At 41.0% G+C, this 17,369-nt stretch overlaps 1 protein-coding gene across 1 annotated transcript; it reads right to left on the reverse strand.

The window, feature by feature from the left end:
• Positions 1 to 3,928: 3,928 nt before the first annotated feature.
• On the reverse strand, positions 3,929 to 17,148 carry mtpap (mitochondrial poly(A) polymerase). The gene is made up of 9 exons (XM_014474522.2): positions 16,968 to 17,148; positions 15,119 to 15,285; positions 14,787 to 15,020; positions 14,466 to 14,690; positions 13,507 to 13,718; positions 11,388 to 11,614; positions 7,760 to 7,852; positions 6,774 to 6,847; positions 3,929 to 4,506 (listed from the first exon to the last, which is right to left on the reverse strand). Exons 1-9 carry the CDS (start codon positions 17,146 to 17,148, stop codon positions 4,168 to 4,170), a joined length of 1,752 nt encoding a protein of 583 aa, XP_014330008.1. The 3' UTR covers positions 3,929 to 4,167.
• Positions 17,149 to 17,369: the final 221 nt, after the last annotated feature.

Genomic DNA, 17,369 nt, shown 5'->3' on the forward strand with positions numbered 1-17,369 from the left:
CGCAACCTCTGGCCATTGGTCTGGCTCTGAAAGGGGTGATCCATCTGGCACTTCTCACCAGTTTTCTTAATAAATCAGAAACTGAGGTGGGTCACTCTGAAGACACCCTGGGCAGAGGTCATTACTGGGAAGGTCAGGCATCGCAGTTTTGTGGTTTCCTTGCAAACAGAAGTGCTCTATCTCTGGAAGACGGTCACATAAAACCTTGACTTTATAACGGTTGGGAAGAGTTGGGGAAAAAAAGGCTATTAACCTTGATGACAGTACGGTGTAACCTTTTGGCAAGTGGCCACAGATTCTATCTGCCCCTGTAATTATCCCATAAACAGCTCAATAAATGGGGGAAACGCCATTGCAGAGAGGTCTATAAGTGCAGAAAAATAGTACTTTACATTTTCTAAGCTATCAGCAGTGACTTGTAGCTGGTTTTAAATCAACCCCGCTATCACCCCTGCAGTCGCATTTCATCCAGATCCCTTGAGGTGATGGTTTCTCCACCCAGTGCCTCGCTAACCGCCGCGTTTCGTAACCGCTCCGTTGCTCCGGCAGTCTGAAACGCACCCATGGAAATAAACAAACCTCAAAGAAGGCTGCCACTCCGCGAGGAGACGAAAGCAGATGACTTGAGATAGAGAGCAGGGCATGCTGAATTTGAAAAGCGAAATTGAAGCTAGACTCGAGGAGACGGGGACATTGAGTGAAGTTCAAAGCGAGCCTCTCCTCTCATTTTTTATTTTTTTTTCTGAGCCGCGGCCGGGTGGCAAAGGGCGGAGTGGCAGCTGGAGTAGCGGCGGAGGTAGTTAAAAGCCTATCCTCTCACCCCTCGGTTGACCTCCCAGTGAAATTAGCAAAAAAGCAGCTGTGGGCACTGCAGTACACTCCCCACTCCTCAAACTTTGTCCCAAGGGCCTCAACCGAACATATACAAACACACTCAGGCTCTCTCTTAGGACGGGAACCTGTAGATGCACTCGTAACACATGAGACCGGAGGTCTTTTTTTTTTACCCCTCCCCTCCATTATCTCCCACACAAACACGCTCAGAGGAATAAAAGCACATGGGTGACCTTTCCGACTAACACCAACTCTTACTTTATGGGATTTAAAGGCAGACACTGAAAAGTGGAGTTAAAAACCGTCTTTCTGTCGGGGAGTTTAAGCAGATTGTCTCATCTCCCATATTCAGAATGGAAAAAAATCAGCCGGTGGGTTTTTCTGAAGAGTTAATCCGTTCAGCAGACGTCACCACAGAGCTGGCTGACTTTGCCTTCAATGAACCAATAATCGGCTCAATAGCTCCATGCTAATGTTACGACAGCTGACAGTTTGATGTCATTGTTTCAGAACATTTTCTGCTTAAAATGCTCAATTCCAACTGGAATATTTAATTTTAAAAAATGAAATTCCGACTGTTTGCTATAAAATGTTTGTTTTAAGGACTACATGGTGGAGCAGCTGGTTAGCTGTTGCAAAAACAAGGTTCTGGATTCAGTTTATAGCCTGGGCTCATTCTGTAGGGAGTCTGTACTCTCTGTGCATGTGTAGGTTCCCTCCAGGGACTCCGGCTTTCTCAAAAAACACGATTGTTAGATTCATTTGTGGGGCTGTGCCAGCTGTTTCTCCAAGCTCAAGTACCAGTACTTGAGCTTAGGTACTTGCCAATTCCAAGTACCAATACCAAGTAGTTAATAAGTTTGTACTTGTACATCAAAATAGTTTGGAAACATATTTTATGTAGAACAGTGTGGCTGTTCTTCTTTGACATACGCTGGTGCATACATTAGAATAAATTACAAAATAACACAAGTTTAGCTTGATTCCTTTGTACGTTTTTCTGAAACTAGCAAACATTTAAATTAAAAATGCTAACTGTAACACATTCAATTAGCGCCACATGTCTGGAGACAGAAGAATTTTACCCTGTTCAACAAGTTTCTGCTGCAACAAACAAAAAGTTGTTCTGTTATCCTGCTAGCAGCAGCAATCTCCTTGAACTCGGTTTCGTGTTTCATCTTCAAATAACTGATGTCCATCAATAAAATCTTGCACAACTCAATGCCTTTGAAAATGCTGTATTAATTTATTAAATCAAAATTATTTTTAAGTACAGTGGGGCTAGTGATTCTGTTAAAAGAATATGTCAAAAATTTCAGGGATACTTACAGTATTTGTTTTAAGTAGTTGGCGCGTCAAGAGAGTGCAGGTTTCAGGTTTCTTTCGCAATATACGTTGTGATGTAAAACATATTCAAAGATGAGAGGATCCAGTCTTACTGTCTTACTCATTTCTTTCAGTAAGTCTAGAAGATAAGAGATTTGCTTTATAATAAATCAACTGTTTATGAGAAGTATTAGATTCAACCTTTGAACTGACACAGATGAATTAAAACTGAGTAAATTTAGAGATAGAGGCAATGAAGCAGATGTTATCCCAGATATAATACCAAAAGCAATCAGGTATATTAAACCTGAAGCCGTTATTCATAAAGAGAGAAACCCTGGGCCTCTAAAACTCTCTAGGGAGCATTTGTTGGCCCGATTTTGGCTTTATTCAAGGTCAAAGCAAATCAATACCAAGTTATTGAGTAGTCACCTTTATTCAACAATGAAATGTCCTGACATCAGTGGACTCTTCCAGGGCAACAATATCCCCAACGGCCAGGACACAAGGGAGCCAAAGAATAGTTGAATCAATATGAACATCCCAGGATGGCCTTTATAAACTCTTCTAGCAGCAGCCGACTTCCCTCTTTGCTGCATTAAGCTTTTTCATCCTGTAGTTACCCAATCACACTGTGATGGTTAAAAACAAAGGCACACTCTCCAAACTTTTTTTTTTTTTGCAGTTTGCAAATATTTTAGGGAGAATTCACATTTTGACATGCTGGTTCTGACCTCATTCTGTAACAACATGGTGGAATGTGTGATGTTGAACATTTGAGATTAGACTTACATAACCTGCTGAAAACCAAGTTGTTTATGTGTCAGAAGTTTAGAACTATGACATACTTTGGTTTTATTGGCTTAAAAACACGTAGCTGTTGCTCAAACTCACAAACTGGTTGCATGTGCTAATTGCTAAAACAGCCTATCAGTTCGTATCTGATCTTTACTGCACTTCAGTGTAGATGTAGTTTAGCTGACAGAAGACGGCAGGAAGGCAAAAAAGGCTTCTTTTTTTAACACTTCTGCAGTTATTTGGACCCCAAGAGCTTTTTACTTTGACCGCGGTCTCCGCGTGCGAGGTTTTTTTTTTTTTTGTGGTTTCGGGAACTGACGTCTGATCCCGCTTTTCTGGTGTCCGACCGTGACCATTTCCACATTCCTCCTGAGCGTCGTATGAAACGCCGAAGTGCCCAAAAGCTGGACCTACAAAAACGCGCGAGACCGACTGACCGCAAGAGGGTTAAAAAGATTTTTTTTTTTTTTTTTATTGAACATAGCAAAATCACCCTTCAACTGCTTTAACTCATGAGCAGATCAAATTACTTAAATAAGTTAACTTTTCCCAATACTTTACTTAATTTGCAAGATTCTGACAACTTGCCCAAAACAGCACAATTTTATAAATTTAAAACATTTCAGCCGGATTTAAAACCATGCTAACTAAAACTTATGCTAAATCCTGAGGAGAAAAGTGTCCCAATGTCTGTTTAGGGTAAAAACATTCCAATTCTGCATTTATTTAAACATATTTATTAACAGTTCTGTAATCCACATGGAAGATGGTAACTGCTTATATGTAAGGTTGTGTTTGTTCCTTTGGAGCTTTGAGGTGTTTATGCTTTCCAGTAAAACATCATTATTTCTCAATTTAACTTGCACTAGTGTTACATAAAGTATATAAAAAATAGTAAAAACAATGTGAACATGAGTTTTTCTGATGACCTCATTTAAAACCAACTGTCATAAACGGGTCTGATGCAAAGTTCACAGCATTATTGTTTATTAAAATAAAGTAGGAACTCTACAGTAGTATACACAGCTAATATTACTATATTTCAACTCATATTCACATACAGGGGAGCAGGGACACCCCCATCTGTCCATGTCAGGGACTGCGGTCCAAGTTGCAATCTGCAATTTTCCCACAAGTTCAGAAGAATAAAACCCAGCCCCAAATGTTTGGGTGAAGTTCTGATAAAACGTGAAGATAGCCTCAGGCGTCCTAGCTCTTCGGTTCCTCATTTTTGTTCTTCAAAGTTTCCAGTAAGCTCTTTATCCTCTCGCTAGCCCCCTCCTTTTTATACTTCTTGCGGCCTTTGATCCCCACCACCTTGGAAGGCAGGAGCAGGGTGGCGAGCCCCCAAGGCGTGGTCGTGCGGTTCCCGCTGCTGCCTCTCTGTGTCCTGGTCTCGCTCTGCTGGAGCAGCCAGGCGCTCTCTTGACACAAAGCCACGAAGCGGTCCAACTGGGAGGTGTTGACGTTCTTGCTGACGTTCAGCGACGTCTCGAAAGGATTTTGGATGTGCAGCGGCGCCATCTCTGGCTTGTTCTGCTCTCTGCCCTGGAGGAACGCAAAGCAGAACGGATTTGGTTCTAAATGAGAATTCCTGAATGGTGACCCATTATACGTCTATAGGCGACACAAAACATGTTCATTACACTTTTTGCACAAAATCATTCTTAGATGAGATTGGTTTCTAGATGATAAATCAACAACAAAACACCAGGTCACCAAACGTGCTAGAGCTCGTCTTGGGTTGCTAGGTGACAGGCTGGCCTTCGCTGGGATTGCTCGGTGAGGGGCAGTGCCTGTTGATTTGTGACGAATTGTGGAGGTTTTCGAAACTGCTCACTTTCCAGATATCAAAAAACATTAACGTGCTGCCAAAAATCGGCTGGGTTCTTTTGTTTTTTTACACCACTTTTCAGAAATAGTAGAACCAAATTGAAGTACAAAAAGGCGTGACATGTGAATTTTGCAGCATAATAGGGGCTGTACTATGTGTTTTCCAGCCACATAGTATCATTTTATAGCACTATGAAGTAACTATGTTCCCTTGAGTTGTAAAATTATGTAAATTTCAAATATGACTTTAAACAAATTTGACACCTTGAAATTGAGCTTCTGTCTCTTTAAGGAGCTCCAGCTCTTTCTGAAACTCCACCTTCAGGAAGTCATCACAACATGGCTCCTCTATTAACCCTTTAACAGCGTTAAAGCGTTTGTTTCACGGAGAAGTAGCTAGTCTGAAGGAGCGGAGTGGGTGAAGGCGGCTCTGTGAGATGGAAACTTAAAACCTTGGAACTGTGGTAGATTAAAAGATTTCTCAAACATGCATGAAAGAATCAAGGGAACATTCCAGTTATGCTTTTGATGAGGGAGTGACATCATAACATGATCTAAAGCTCCAAAAAGTCAATTTTACATAACACCGCCACTAGGTTTCACTAAAACTAGTTGTACTTATTGACATAGCAGCAGCACATATATATAATGCCGGGGTTCATCGCACCCGGCAACCGTCCCAGTGTGGGTCAGAAAGCGGTCAAGACCCTTCCCCGGTACCATTTGGCTGTAACCTGCTGAAGAGGCAGAATGAGCTGAAGAATTGTAGCACAGTAAAACTGATTGATGGCCGCAGCAGCACTGGTGAATGCCTATACACCTCGGTCATGACCACAGCGTACCTGCAGGCGTCCTCAGCTGTGTCAAACCTCATATTAATCTCATATATTAGGCAGGATGGCCCTCTGTTCAGAGGGGGGATCAATTTATTAAGCTCTAATATGGTCCATGAATGGCCTGGCCACCACATTAAACCCTCCCCAAGACATTATTTGTCCTGAGAATGATTATGTAATAACCAAGCAGGAGGTTCACTGCCTCTTGTGAACGTGGTAATTGAATAATTTCTTTGTGGTGATGACTTTCCAGGATGTACATGAATGCAGCACAAAGCAGGAGCTGTCTTTATAATTTTAGAGTTTGAAATACATGTCTTATATGTTTGACCTCGGCTGTTTGTCACCCATGACAGTGTCACCCATGACATGGGTGACACTGTCATGGAGTCACCCATGACAGTGACTCCATGACAGGAAGTTAGTGGCAATGCTTTATATATATATATATATATATATATATATATATATATATATATATATATATATATATATATATATATATATTTTGTTCTATAATGTTACATGTAACACATTTATATATAAAAAGTTAAGTGTGGTGGCAGAGGAAATGTTCAACAAAATGCTCCAAGGAACTGTGGAGGACAAATACTGACACCTAGTGGTCAAGAGGAAGAAGGGAGGTGACTCAGGTCAGAGGTTTGGGTCAAAAATTGGAGATTTATGTTAGATTTTTTGAGAATGACGCTTAATAATTTATATTTTATAAATTATTAAATTTATAAAATTGGGAACAATTACAATTACAGTAAGTGAATGAAAAGAGTCAATATTCACAAAGTGATATATTTATTTAAATCAGCTTCTGGACCAAAGCCTGCCTGACTGTGAGTCATTCTTGAGCTATCACTTCTTGGAGGCTTTTTATTTAGATATCAGGTATTTTTAAACAGTATATAATAATAATAATAATTATTATTATTATTATTATTATTATTGTTATTATAACAGCTTTGTTTATAAAGTAATTTCACATGAAGTGCTGAACAATTACAAGGAGATAAAAAAAGTAAAACAATGCAATTTCAAAACCGATAAAATACCAAAAAAAAAGCAGTAAAAACAATAGGTCTAAAATTAAAGTGAATCATACTTATAGTTGATTTGCATTGGGTTGTTAAATACCTTTCTGATATTTATGGACATTCTGCTGAACGGAAACATGGCGTAGAACTCAAAAAAGTCTCCCAGCAGTTGCTCTGAAACAAAACAAGAGATTCAAAGTTAGCATAAAAACGCGCCAACAGTCGCTCTGTAAACCACAGAAAATGTATTTACTTCTTCAAGTTTGAATAGGAATATTATTAATGTGTGTGAATGTAGATGAGGAGGGTGACTCTTTAAGATCCGATTCTCTAAATTTCAAGACTAGAGGGGGTGTTTTCACTTTTTATAACTGTAAATACTGTATCACTATGAAATATGCTGAAAGTTTTGATAGGTATGAATTTATAACTAAATATATTACATTACAAGAGCTGCAGCTAATTTTACTCATTGAGTATTCAACTGAGTACTCTGTTGATTAATCAGATAAAAAAGGTCATTTTTTCCAGTTTTTTCATTTATCCATTTCAACTTACTCAATAAATTAGAAATACGTATGATAATGCTTACATCTGTACACATAATGGATGCTTTTTAAGTATAATGCAGTGTTGTTCTTATAATGCTTATAAAACAGATGTTTTTGGTAACGACAATCAAATGGATCCTCATGTATTGATTGCAACACAAACAAAATTTAGAAAACAAGCGGTTGAGTCAAAAATGGTTTCTATTATGTAATGAATTCAATACTTAATTACAAAACAAATCAGAATTTTCTGATGAATGTTTGTTATGAGGCTTTAAAGGGTTAAGCCATGCGTGTGATGGAAGCTTTGTGTGATCCATGACGCAGGTTCAGCGTTGCTGTATGCAAGATATGTTTGTGTCTCTTCCTGCCTCTGACTCAATATATTACACATAGCCTGTCCTCTCATCCTCTGCTGTGTTCTCTAGTAGGAAGCCTGGTTTCACATGTAATAAAACGTGCTTCGTCTATAAAACGCACGCCGCCGTCCGTCAAAGTGACGTGCGGCCCCGATCGGACGCCTCTCCGCGCTCACCCAGCGTGTCCGTGTTGCTCTGCAGCTGGATCTTGCTGAAGTCGGTGGCGAACGTGCAGTCGTTTCCCTCAATCACGCTCTCGTCTGCGGGACCTTGACAGGGGAGGGGGGGGAGCGAAAGAGAAGCGGGGGGACAAGGTAAAATGACTCGCCTTTACACGGCGTAAACAAGTCGCAGACGGATGTGCGTCTGAATCAGAGAGTGTGTGTGTGTGTGCGTGTGTGTGTGTGTGTGTGTGTGTGTGTGTGTGTGTGTTCGACGTTGGTCAGCGAAAACACAACGGCCGAGCTGTAAGTCACGCTGCCGCTCTCCGTGTCCTAGTCCAGGGCCGGCCTTGTTACCCCGTTTCGTTCACTCCACACTGAGGCCAGGCTGGGTGCGTGTGTGTGCATGTGTGTGTTTTAAGCGCTGTTTAAATAGCTGCCAATGCGCCGGGGAGGAGGCCTGAAGGAGGCGGGGTCGTCGACCTTTCCCGAGCGATGGAGCTTTTATTGTCCTGTAAGCACTCTGTGTGACGGAGTCTGAGCTAAGCAGGCCGTGAAGGGAAGGGTGTGTGTGTGTGTGTGGGAGGGGGGTATATTACTTCTGGAAAGCAATTATCAGACAGTCAAGGTGACAGAGGAAGAGCGAGGCGGCCATGTTGATGTGGACTCAAACTCACATCAGCTGCGTTTCCATTACAAATGCAGGCAAAACTTTGTTGATATTCTCTAATGTAAAAACAACAACAACAAAAAACAGAGTTTCCCAATTCTGGTTTCTCTATTCAGTAAGAAACACAATTAAAATCACACACGAGTATGTTTGTTTATGCGATAAGTTATTTCAAAATAATAAACACGCCCGTCACTGCACCATCTGAACCAGGATCCGCATCGTTGGCTTACTTGCACTGAAGAAATACTTTGTTCTTATAAGTATAACATATTTATTTACATTGATTAAAATACTACTTGTTAGATAAGAGGACTTATTCTCCAAAACAATCACGTGAGCAAGCTTATTTGCGAGTGATTTTAATTTAGTTTCTTTTTTAATGGAAACAACACGAAATTATGTTTTTTCGACGTTAGCGGTATATAGACAAAGATTTGCGCACATTTGGAACGGAATCGCAGCTGCGGATTCACACGACGAGCACAAAAGCTTGTCAGACCCAGCGGCGCTGGAACTCCAGAACCGTCATGGCGTCCGCTCTCACAGTGGCTGAGGAGAGTTCAAGAACTGGGATTAGGAGGGCAGGTTTCCTAAGCCTCCGCTGCTGCTGCTGCTGCTGCTGCCGTGGCGACAGAACTCCATTTGAATTCAATTTGCAGCTGTCTGCATATATTATGCGGCTGCTCAGCTTTATCGGCGGACAGCGTGATCTCTGCTTCGACCGCTCGTGTCTGTGGACGAACCAGACGAGGGAGGGGATTTAAATGAGCCTGGTGCCTCAGAGAGCTGCAGCGCTTTCTACCACTGAGGACAGACAGGAGGGAAATGAAATAACGGAGGAGGAACTTCAACAATGCTGAAAGAGAGTAAAAGAGACTGTAATGCTGCAGTTTAATGTGGAATTTACCCTTTAGCCTTATAGAGCATTATAGACTAACACAAAAGCTACTTTGAATAACATATTTCAACAGAAGGTACTAAATGTCACACCTGGAGAACTTTCCACAAGTATTTCCACCCCTGACACTTTTTCACATCTTGCCACCAGCTTCAATAGAACTGACAGTGGCGGTGCACCAAACACAGTTTTCTGACCCATCGCCGATCTTTACTTACCGATTTTGGCCAATACGATTTTTTTTTTGTCTGAAAAGTTGCTAAATAAAGTGACAAAGTTGCTGAGGTGGCCACCCTATTTAAAAACAGTGTGAAATTGTAAAACAGATTAAATGATACGTAGTTTAACATTTTCGACTCATAAGCATTTATCGTATCGTTTATCATTTACCGCGATAAATTTTCTATCATCAAAAGAATTTCGATTTACTGTCGAGTTTTGCTATTTTTTTCCACTGTTTATTCAATGCGAGTATCAAATATACATATGTCAATACGTTTTCAAATATGATCGAATGAAGTTATTGTGTGCTAATCATACCACTTTATCTGACTGGTGACCTAAAGAAGCAGATTACAAATGGGAATGTTTTTCAGGAGCGGTATTTGTGTTTGTGGGGCTCTAATTGCTGTGACACACAGTCACAGACATATGGTAACCTAAAAAACAAGTAATGAATATGTCTTATTAGAACTTTTGCTGTTACCACAATAATATCACAACATATGGTGATAAAACTTTAAATCTATGTTGCCAACTCATAGTAGGAATAAAAGTGTGGCATTCATTTGTATTGAACCCAAGTAAATATTTTTCTAGAATCATTTTTTGCTGCACTTTCAGCAAGTGTAACAGAAAAATATCACTGCTAGACCTAAATCTAGTTATGAATCTGCACAAACGCTTGAAAAGTGGTATTTAAAGACGACCGCCATCCAGACTGATAAAGTTTGAGCTAAAAACGGGCTAAAAGTTGTCTAGATGCGCCGAGCAGGTAGAGAAACCCCAAAAAACTTACAGCTACAACAGGAGGAGGCTACGCAAAGCGCTTCCTCTAGGGGGCGCAGTTTACAAACTTGACAAATACTGTCAAGTCAAAAACTTTAAGTTTTTAACATTTTCTTTTTCAACCGGAGAAAACTTGAATGACTTAGTAGCTCAGTTAACCACTGAGAGTGGCACTGCTATGGAATTTAACGAGCAGTCGGAGAATAGTGTCAGTTCAAAATGTGGAATAAATATTTACAATGAAAAACAAAGGAGGAATAAATGTCAAAATATTTCAGGGGCTGAACCTTTTTTTTTTGTTTCAGTGCAGCAGATGATTGGATAAATAAAAATATTTACCATTTATCTAAACTTACACAGGAATACTTAACACCATAGCAGCTCCAATACGTTTATGTTTTGAGCTGAATTAATTATGCCTGTGGAATTTCACACTTAAATTATGGAGCTAAAACACCATAAAATGGTGTGTTCTCACTTTCACTTTCTCATAAATACAATTTCTGGCCGACAAATTAACAAATTAAGATTATTAGCTGGGGTTTTTTTTGTGCTAAATTATTAACCCATTTGTTTATTCAATCAGTAAAAAAAACCCAAACCCGCAGCCGTCTCCCATCTGCTTATTGGTTACATGATGATTCTTCCTACTTTAAAAGGAGAAGTGTGTGGGCGTTCTGGGACTCCCTTCTTACAGAAATTACCCTACACCCTTCTGGCTTACAGAATTACAGCTTTTTTTTTGTTTTGTTTTTCAGATGTATTATTATTGCGCTGAAAATGGGGTACTCACACCATGAAACAGAAGTCTAACTGTTGTTTTTTTTTTTTGGCCCCATGTCATCAAAACAGAAAATTTAACTTAACTTCTGTGAAATCTCAGAAAAGAAAAAATGAAAACAGGAATAGAACCGCAATAGGATGTGAAAAGCAGACCAGAAAAAATTAAACGGGAACAAATTTCAAAGTCTTTGCAAAGACGAGACAATATAGTGGAAAAACAAAAAAATTGCTCCTCTGAACTGAACTAACTCCGGTGAGGCTCTGGGCGTGTGCGCTGGTACCTGCCAGGTCCCGCAGCCGGTCCAGAGTGGGGATGATGGGAGGGCTTCTCTTCTGCAGGAAGAACAGCACCATGACGGTCAGGGAGAAGTTGGTGATCCAGGCGCCGGGGATGCTGCTGGTGACGCCGTGGGCCCGCGCCCAGCAGCGCACGGTGAACACCAGGCTGCGCACCCGCGGGTCCAGCTCCCCATACAGGTACAGCAGCTCCGTGCTCTTCATCGCCACCCTGTGGTCAAGCGGAAGCTCGCATTAGAGCACTGGATTTAACCTCAGAGGTTTGCTAGAGAACGCTAGAGAACATGAAGAACAAGGAACACAGCGGACATGTCAGGGAGGACAATGTGGAGATGATTAAAGCTGTTTGTTGTTTTTTTAATGTATGTTTATTTTTTTATTTGTACATATTTGTTAAAACTGTTGCTAGGTTGTGACATAATCTGTGGAAAACAAAAAAGCTCCTTCACCATCTACCAGTGCGAATTATAGAAATACACCGTTTGGTCAGAAACAACCAATCACAGCTAAGAGGAGGGTCTTAGTGCTGTCAATCATCCTCATGTATGCGCTGCTCACACCTCCCCCTTTCCCTCTGCTATGCTATTAGGGTAGTCTGTGAATGCTCACACTACCTAGCATAGCCACAGATAACGGAGATAGTAAACGGTTTTCCTGTAACGGTGATCAATCTTTACATAGCAAACCATCGCAGCATGGTGACAGTTCTAACAAATATGGAAAAATCATAATTTTGTAAAAATATTGCGGCTTTAAACGCCTCAGTTTTCACAGTTCTCACAAACAGAAACTCTCCCACATCAGTGAAATGGTTTCTGCATGTTTAGAAGGACTTCTTTGGAAACTGATTGAGTCACTTTCAGTAACTTGCACATGAACAGAAATGTCAAATTAGAACAAAATCATGTGCCAGACTCAAATCAAATTGTGAACATCTTGACAACTGATGTCAACAGACGTTCTCTGTCCAAAACTGACGGCCTGATTCATTTTACAAAGAAGAATGGAAGAAAACTGTGGTTTCCAGATCTGTAGCGGTGTTGCACTTTCCAGGTTTTTATTTGTTAGAAAAGACATAACTGTGCTTTTTGTTTTTTGTGTTGTTTCCTTCCTCTTCACATTCAGCCACCACTTTTATCTTATAAAAATCCTAATAAAATGCAAAAACAATTTGATAAAATGTGCATACTGAAGGAGGGTAAACACTTTTACACATATATTTTAAATCTCAACCTCTACACTGCAAAAAGACAAAATGCTACCAAGTATGTTTGGTTTACTTTTTAGTACAAATACCTTACTGCACTTTAAATAAGACATTTTCCCCATGAGTCCAAAATAAATACAGATTTTTTTTTTAATTAAATAAAATAATAAGAATTTGCTTGATTTATTCATTTTTTCATTTAAAAAGCTCCAAAAGGTTCAAGCTTGGAAGGTAAAAGGAAGGAAAACCTGCTTACTTCTGGAGGACAGTTTAACGAGGACACTAAAACTAAAACAAATAAAATAAAAAAAACACCACCAGGGAGCAGCATTCTGTTCATTCTGACTGCTACTGCTGACTGTTCAAGTTCAAATGCACACACACACACTGAGTGGCCTCTCTGGCAGAAAAATGCCACGCTTCAGAGATCTAAGAGCTCGATTTGAGAAAAGTCCCTCTCACATCCACCCACAGCGGGTGGTTCCACTCCAGTTCCTCAGAAAGAGCCGAGCGGTTTTCAGTACGTTAGCAGGTGTCTACGTGTTTGTGTCACACGCCGGCTGATGAAAAGATATCTTTAAGGCCAGAGGGGGAAGTGATGAAACTTGAACGAGCCCTCCCACCCCGATCCTTCCCCACCCCGGCTCCGGCCGACCCGTTGGGTCTCACCACGGCTGGAGAGAGAGAGAGAGTGAGGCTTTGCAGCACTTCCTGAACAGTCTTGGTTTCTGTTTGGGGCTTTTGCAAAGGCGGCAGGTTCTCCTGGGGGGACGCTGCTATCACCGAGTCACTACTGACATTTCAATATGCCTGAGTGAAACTGAACTTTCTGTGACCGCACAGGGGCCGGGTCAGAACTATCCCTGACTGCCATTTTAACGAGCTGCACGCCGTACCGGTTGTTGGCCGTGAGGTCGCACTGGAAGCCGGACGGCTGGTGGGCGAAGCGGACCAGGGGGCAGCGAGCGTTGAGAATCTTCTGCACGCCCACGCAGCCGGGCCCAAAGTGGTCCACGCATTCCCCGATGACGGACAGGATGCTCTGGGTGACGTGGCGCTCCGAGTTGGTCCGTTTCATCTGGTACTCGAGGCTCAGGCCCGATTTGGGCTGCAGGCATACGGGACACACAGGATTAATTACGTTGAAGCAAAACATCAGCTACGTTTGTCTTGACCCTAAAGCCGCTGTCATGCTGTTCTCATTTATAACGTTTTTGAAAAATGTGTGTTAGATGAGTCTAAATGTGAAGAAATGAGACCAGTTTTCTTTTCCATCACAAAGGTTTTGTGGGTGTTATTCTGTAGGGTGTGTGTTTATTGGGATGAAGGATATAGAATCCACAAGTAGCTGATAAATCAGCCCTGATTTCCTTCATTTTGGCAGATCGGTGATCAGCCCACACTTCCATATGAAGTCAATCTTTATACGGCAAAGTCTAAAAATCAACCACTGTCCTCTGTTGCTACGAGAGAAGCTCAACTGTTGGCCCCGCCCACCAGCTCATGTCTGCACGTTAGCAGTTAACAATAAAGACCCCACTGTTGCCAACTCAGCAACTTTCTTCCTATATTTAGGGACATCCAGACAAAAAAATAAAATACATTGGTGTCAGATAAAACCTTTAAGTGTCACTGAAATGGATACTAGTGTGATTGCAGTATTAGATTTTACAAAGCAACACCTATAGATCCACCGAATGGATTCACTGCATGAATCCTCTGTAATCTCTTAAAATTCTGCAAACTGAAGACACAAAAACTGATGAATGCTAGTGGAATGCTAATAAAATCCACATTCACACAAATATACGCTTAGCTTTACAGGCTAAAGATGCAGCGCCAGCATCACCATCACCGGTTTAAAGTTCCAGCCGCTGATGTTGTCCAGGTCCAGGAACATGTCCAAGTCGCAGCCGAGCTTCCCAAAGCCGTTCACCGAGGAGCCGAACGGCCTGATGGTGCATTCTGGGAAATAAGCGGCGGCGACGTCTTTGAGCAGAGAGCAGACGAGGAAGCGCAGTCTGCTGTTTTCCTCTGTGAGCTGGTAGGTCTCAGTCAGGGCGCCGATCTGATCGTCTACCTGGAGAGACGTGAGAGCGGGAAGAATCCGATCGGTTCTGTCAAAAACGCAAACAAACCAAACCAGCGTCTGGTCCCTGATGAGCCGCATGCTTACGCTGTCCTCCCTGGAAAGCCTCTGGATGAGCTCGTTGATGGAAACGGTGGCTTGAGGTCGGCATGGCAACCCCGGCTGCTGGGCTGGCGGGGCTGCCAAGCTGTGGTTGCTCAGCGACAGCAGTCTGGATTTAAATGGCACCATGCATTCGTGGTTGACGCTGGGGATGGCGGCTGACTCCAGTAAAGAGGCGACGCTGTCCCGGCGGGCAAACTCCACCACGGCGTAGACGCCCTGAAGGACGCCAACCCACAGCTCCGTCACACACACAGGCGGTGCTTAACCTCACAACTTAAAACACACGCACGCACTTGGCGGCGTCTCTTACTTACGTAGCTTTCGTAAAAGAAGTGCTTGTTGATGTCTCCGTGCTTTGATAAAAACTTGAGGAACTTTTTCTCGCTGGTTCTGGACGGGCAGCTGATCAGAACCGACTTCTCCGCCTGTTCCTGTCGGTCCGCCATGAGCTCGGACAAAGACTTGGGCCCATCTTTTTCTCCTGGAGGAAAAACAACCACAATCACAGGCTTTTCCTCAGGAGACCACGGGTTTCATTTAGGGAGAGACATCTGTGTAAAATAGATGTCTCAGAAGTGGATCGAGACATTCTGGACAATTTTTCCCCCCTTCATCTAATTGGATTTTATGGCATATGTTTAGTAGACAAAAAAAACCAAACAACACGTTACTGAAAGTTCACAGTTTAAGACAATACATACAGCAAGATGCTGTGGAATGTTTTACTTTATGCTTTTGGTTGTAAATATTTAAAGATCTTTTTAGATAGAACAGAAACTTTGTTCTTACACTTATTTAAATGTTAATTGCAGCAAGGCCTGTCGCATTAAGGAATAAATCGATGATGAATTAAAACAAGTTCAACAATTTCCATTTGCATGATATATAATTTTTCTCTTCTCTTTCTTTCTAGCAAAAATTGTTTGACTTCAGTCTGGCGCTCTCTTCTCAAATAGCCATTTTTCCCTAAGGACAATTTTGCTTATAGAGTCTTAATAATTTTATTTCATTTTATTATGAGGTTTTGTTTATTAATTTTGGATATTTTAAATGTCCTCCAAGTTTCCGTGTTAAATGTTCGTTAGAATTTAAAGTGCACTGATCTTTGAGAATGTGTTTTTATGCCGTTCCCGGTATATTACTTGAAAATGGCCCTAAAATCAATATTATTGTTTATCGCAATAACATCTAGGACAATTTACCATCCAGCAAAATTTGTGTGATAGGCCTAACTAAGTTTTGGTTGTGTAACTGAAGGTTTCATATTATTTGAAAAATAAATATTTGATTTGATCTCTATATAATTGAAGGTGAGAAACTGATTGGTCAGCAATTAATACATTCTTTACATTTAAAAAAATTAATTATTTATTCATTATATACAGTACAGACCAAAAGTTTGGACACACCTTTTAATCCAACGAGTTTCCTTTATTTTCATGACTATTGACATTGTAGATTCTCACTGAAGGCATCAAAACTATGAATAACACATGTGGAAATATGCACTAAACAAAAAAGTGTAAAACAACTGAAAATAGCCCTTATATTCTAGTTTCTTCAAAGTAGCAACCTTTAGCTGTGATTACTGCTTTGCACACACTCTGCATTTTCTTGATGAGCTTCAAGAGGTCGTCACCTGAAATGGTTTTCACTTCATAGGTCAACCTGCCCTGTCAGGTTAATAAGTGGGATTTATTGCCTTATAAATAGTCATGAAAATAAAGAAAACCCATTGAATTAGAAGGTGTGTCCAAACTTTTGGTCTGTACTATATATATATATATATATATATATATATATATATATATATATATATATATATATACTTACTTGTTGGCCCTCGGTGCAAATTATATACATGGACTTTAGATGTCATTAAGAACAGACTTCATGAGCTCTTCTTTAACTAGCTATTTTCAAATGATACCTTCAATATTTCATCTAATAAGCTCTCTCTAGCGGTCGCAAACCATGCCGAATTATATGTGTACACAAACCGTACCTTAAAGCGGTTTGTAATGTTTAAAACACTACAAGCCGCGTAAACTAGAGCCAAGTGGAAATAAAATGAAAGTTTTCTCTGCGGACTCTGTCATGGTTTCTCCTTGGCACAACAGCTGAACTGCAAAAGTAATGGATTTAACACGTTATATTACTAACCACTGTCATCTCCTTGAGCTCCCTCGGTGTGAGCGACCACCGGCTCAGTTCCTACACTCCTTCGGAGTATAGTTTCGATTGTGTTTAGGCATTTCACCACGGGGTTCCTTCCTCTCATATGTAACCTGTGCACAGTGTAGGGAGACGCCATTGCTGTTCGGAAGGATGACGAGAAGCGCATGCGCGAGGAGAAGACGCGCGTACAGCAAGCGAGAAGTACCATACGTAAATTATTTGATACGACAATACCTAACCGGAGAAGCGATTGTGCTACTTATGAATGTAGAAAAAGTTATGAATTCATTTATGTTACATTGAAAGTCATTCTACGGTAAGAAATGTATTCATAAGTATAAAAAAAAAATTAAAGACTGTTGTCAATCTGCAGTCCCCAAGGTCCCA

This window comes from Xiphophorus maculatus, chromosome 21, assembly GCF_002775205.1.
Source record: "Xiphophorus maculatus strain JP 163 A chromosome 21, X_maculatus-5.0-male, whole genome shotgun sequence".
Classification (NCBI taxonomy): domain Eukaryota; kingdom Metazoa; phylum Chordata; class Actinopteri; order Cyprinodontiformes; family Poeciliidae; genus Xiphophorus; species Xiphophorus maculatus.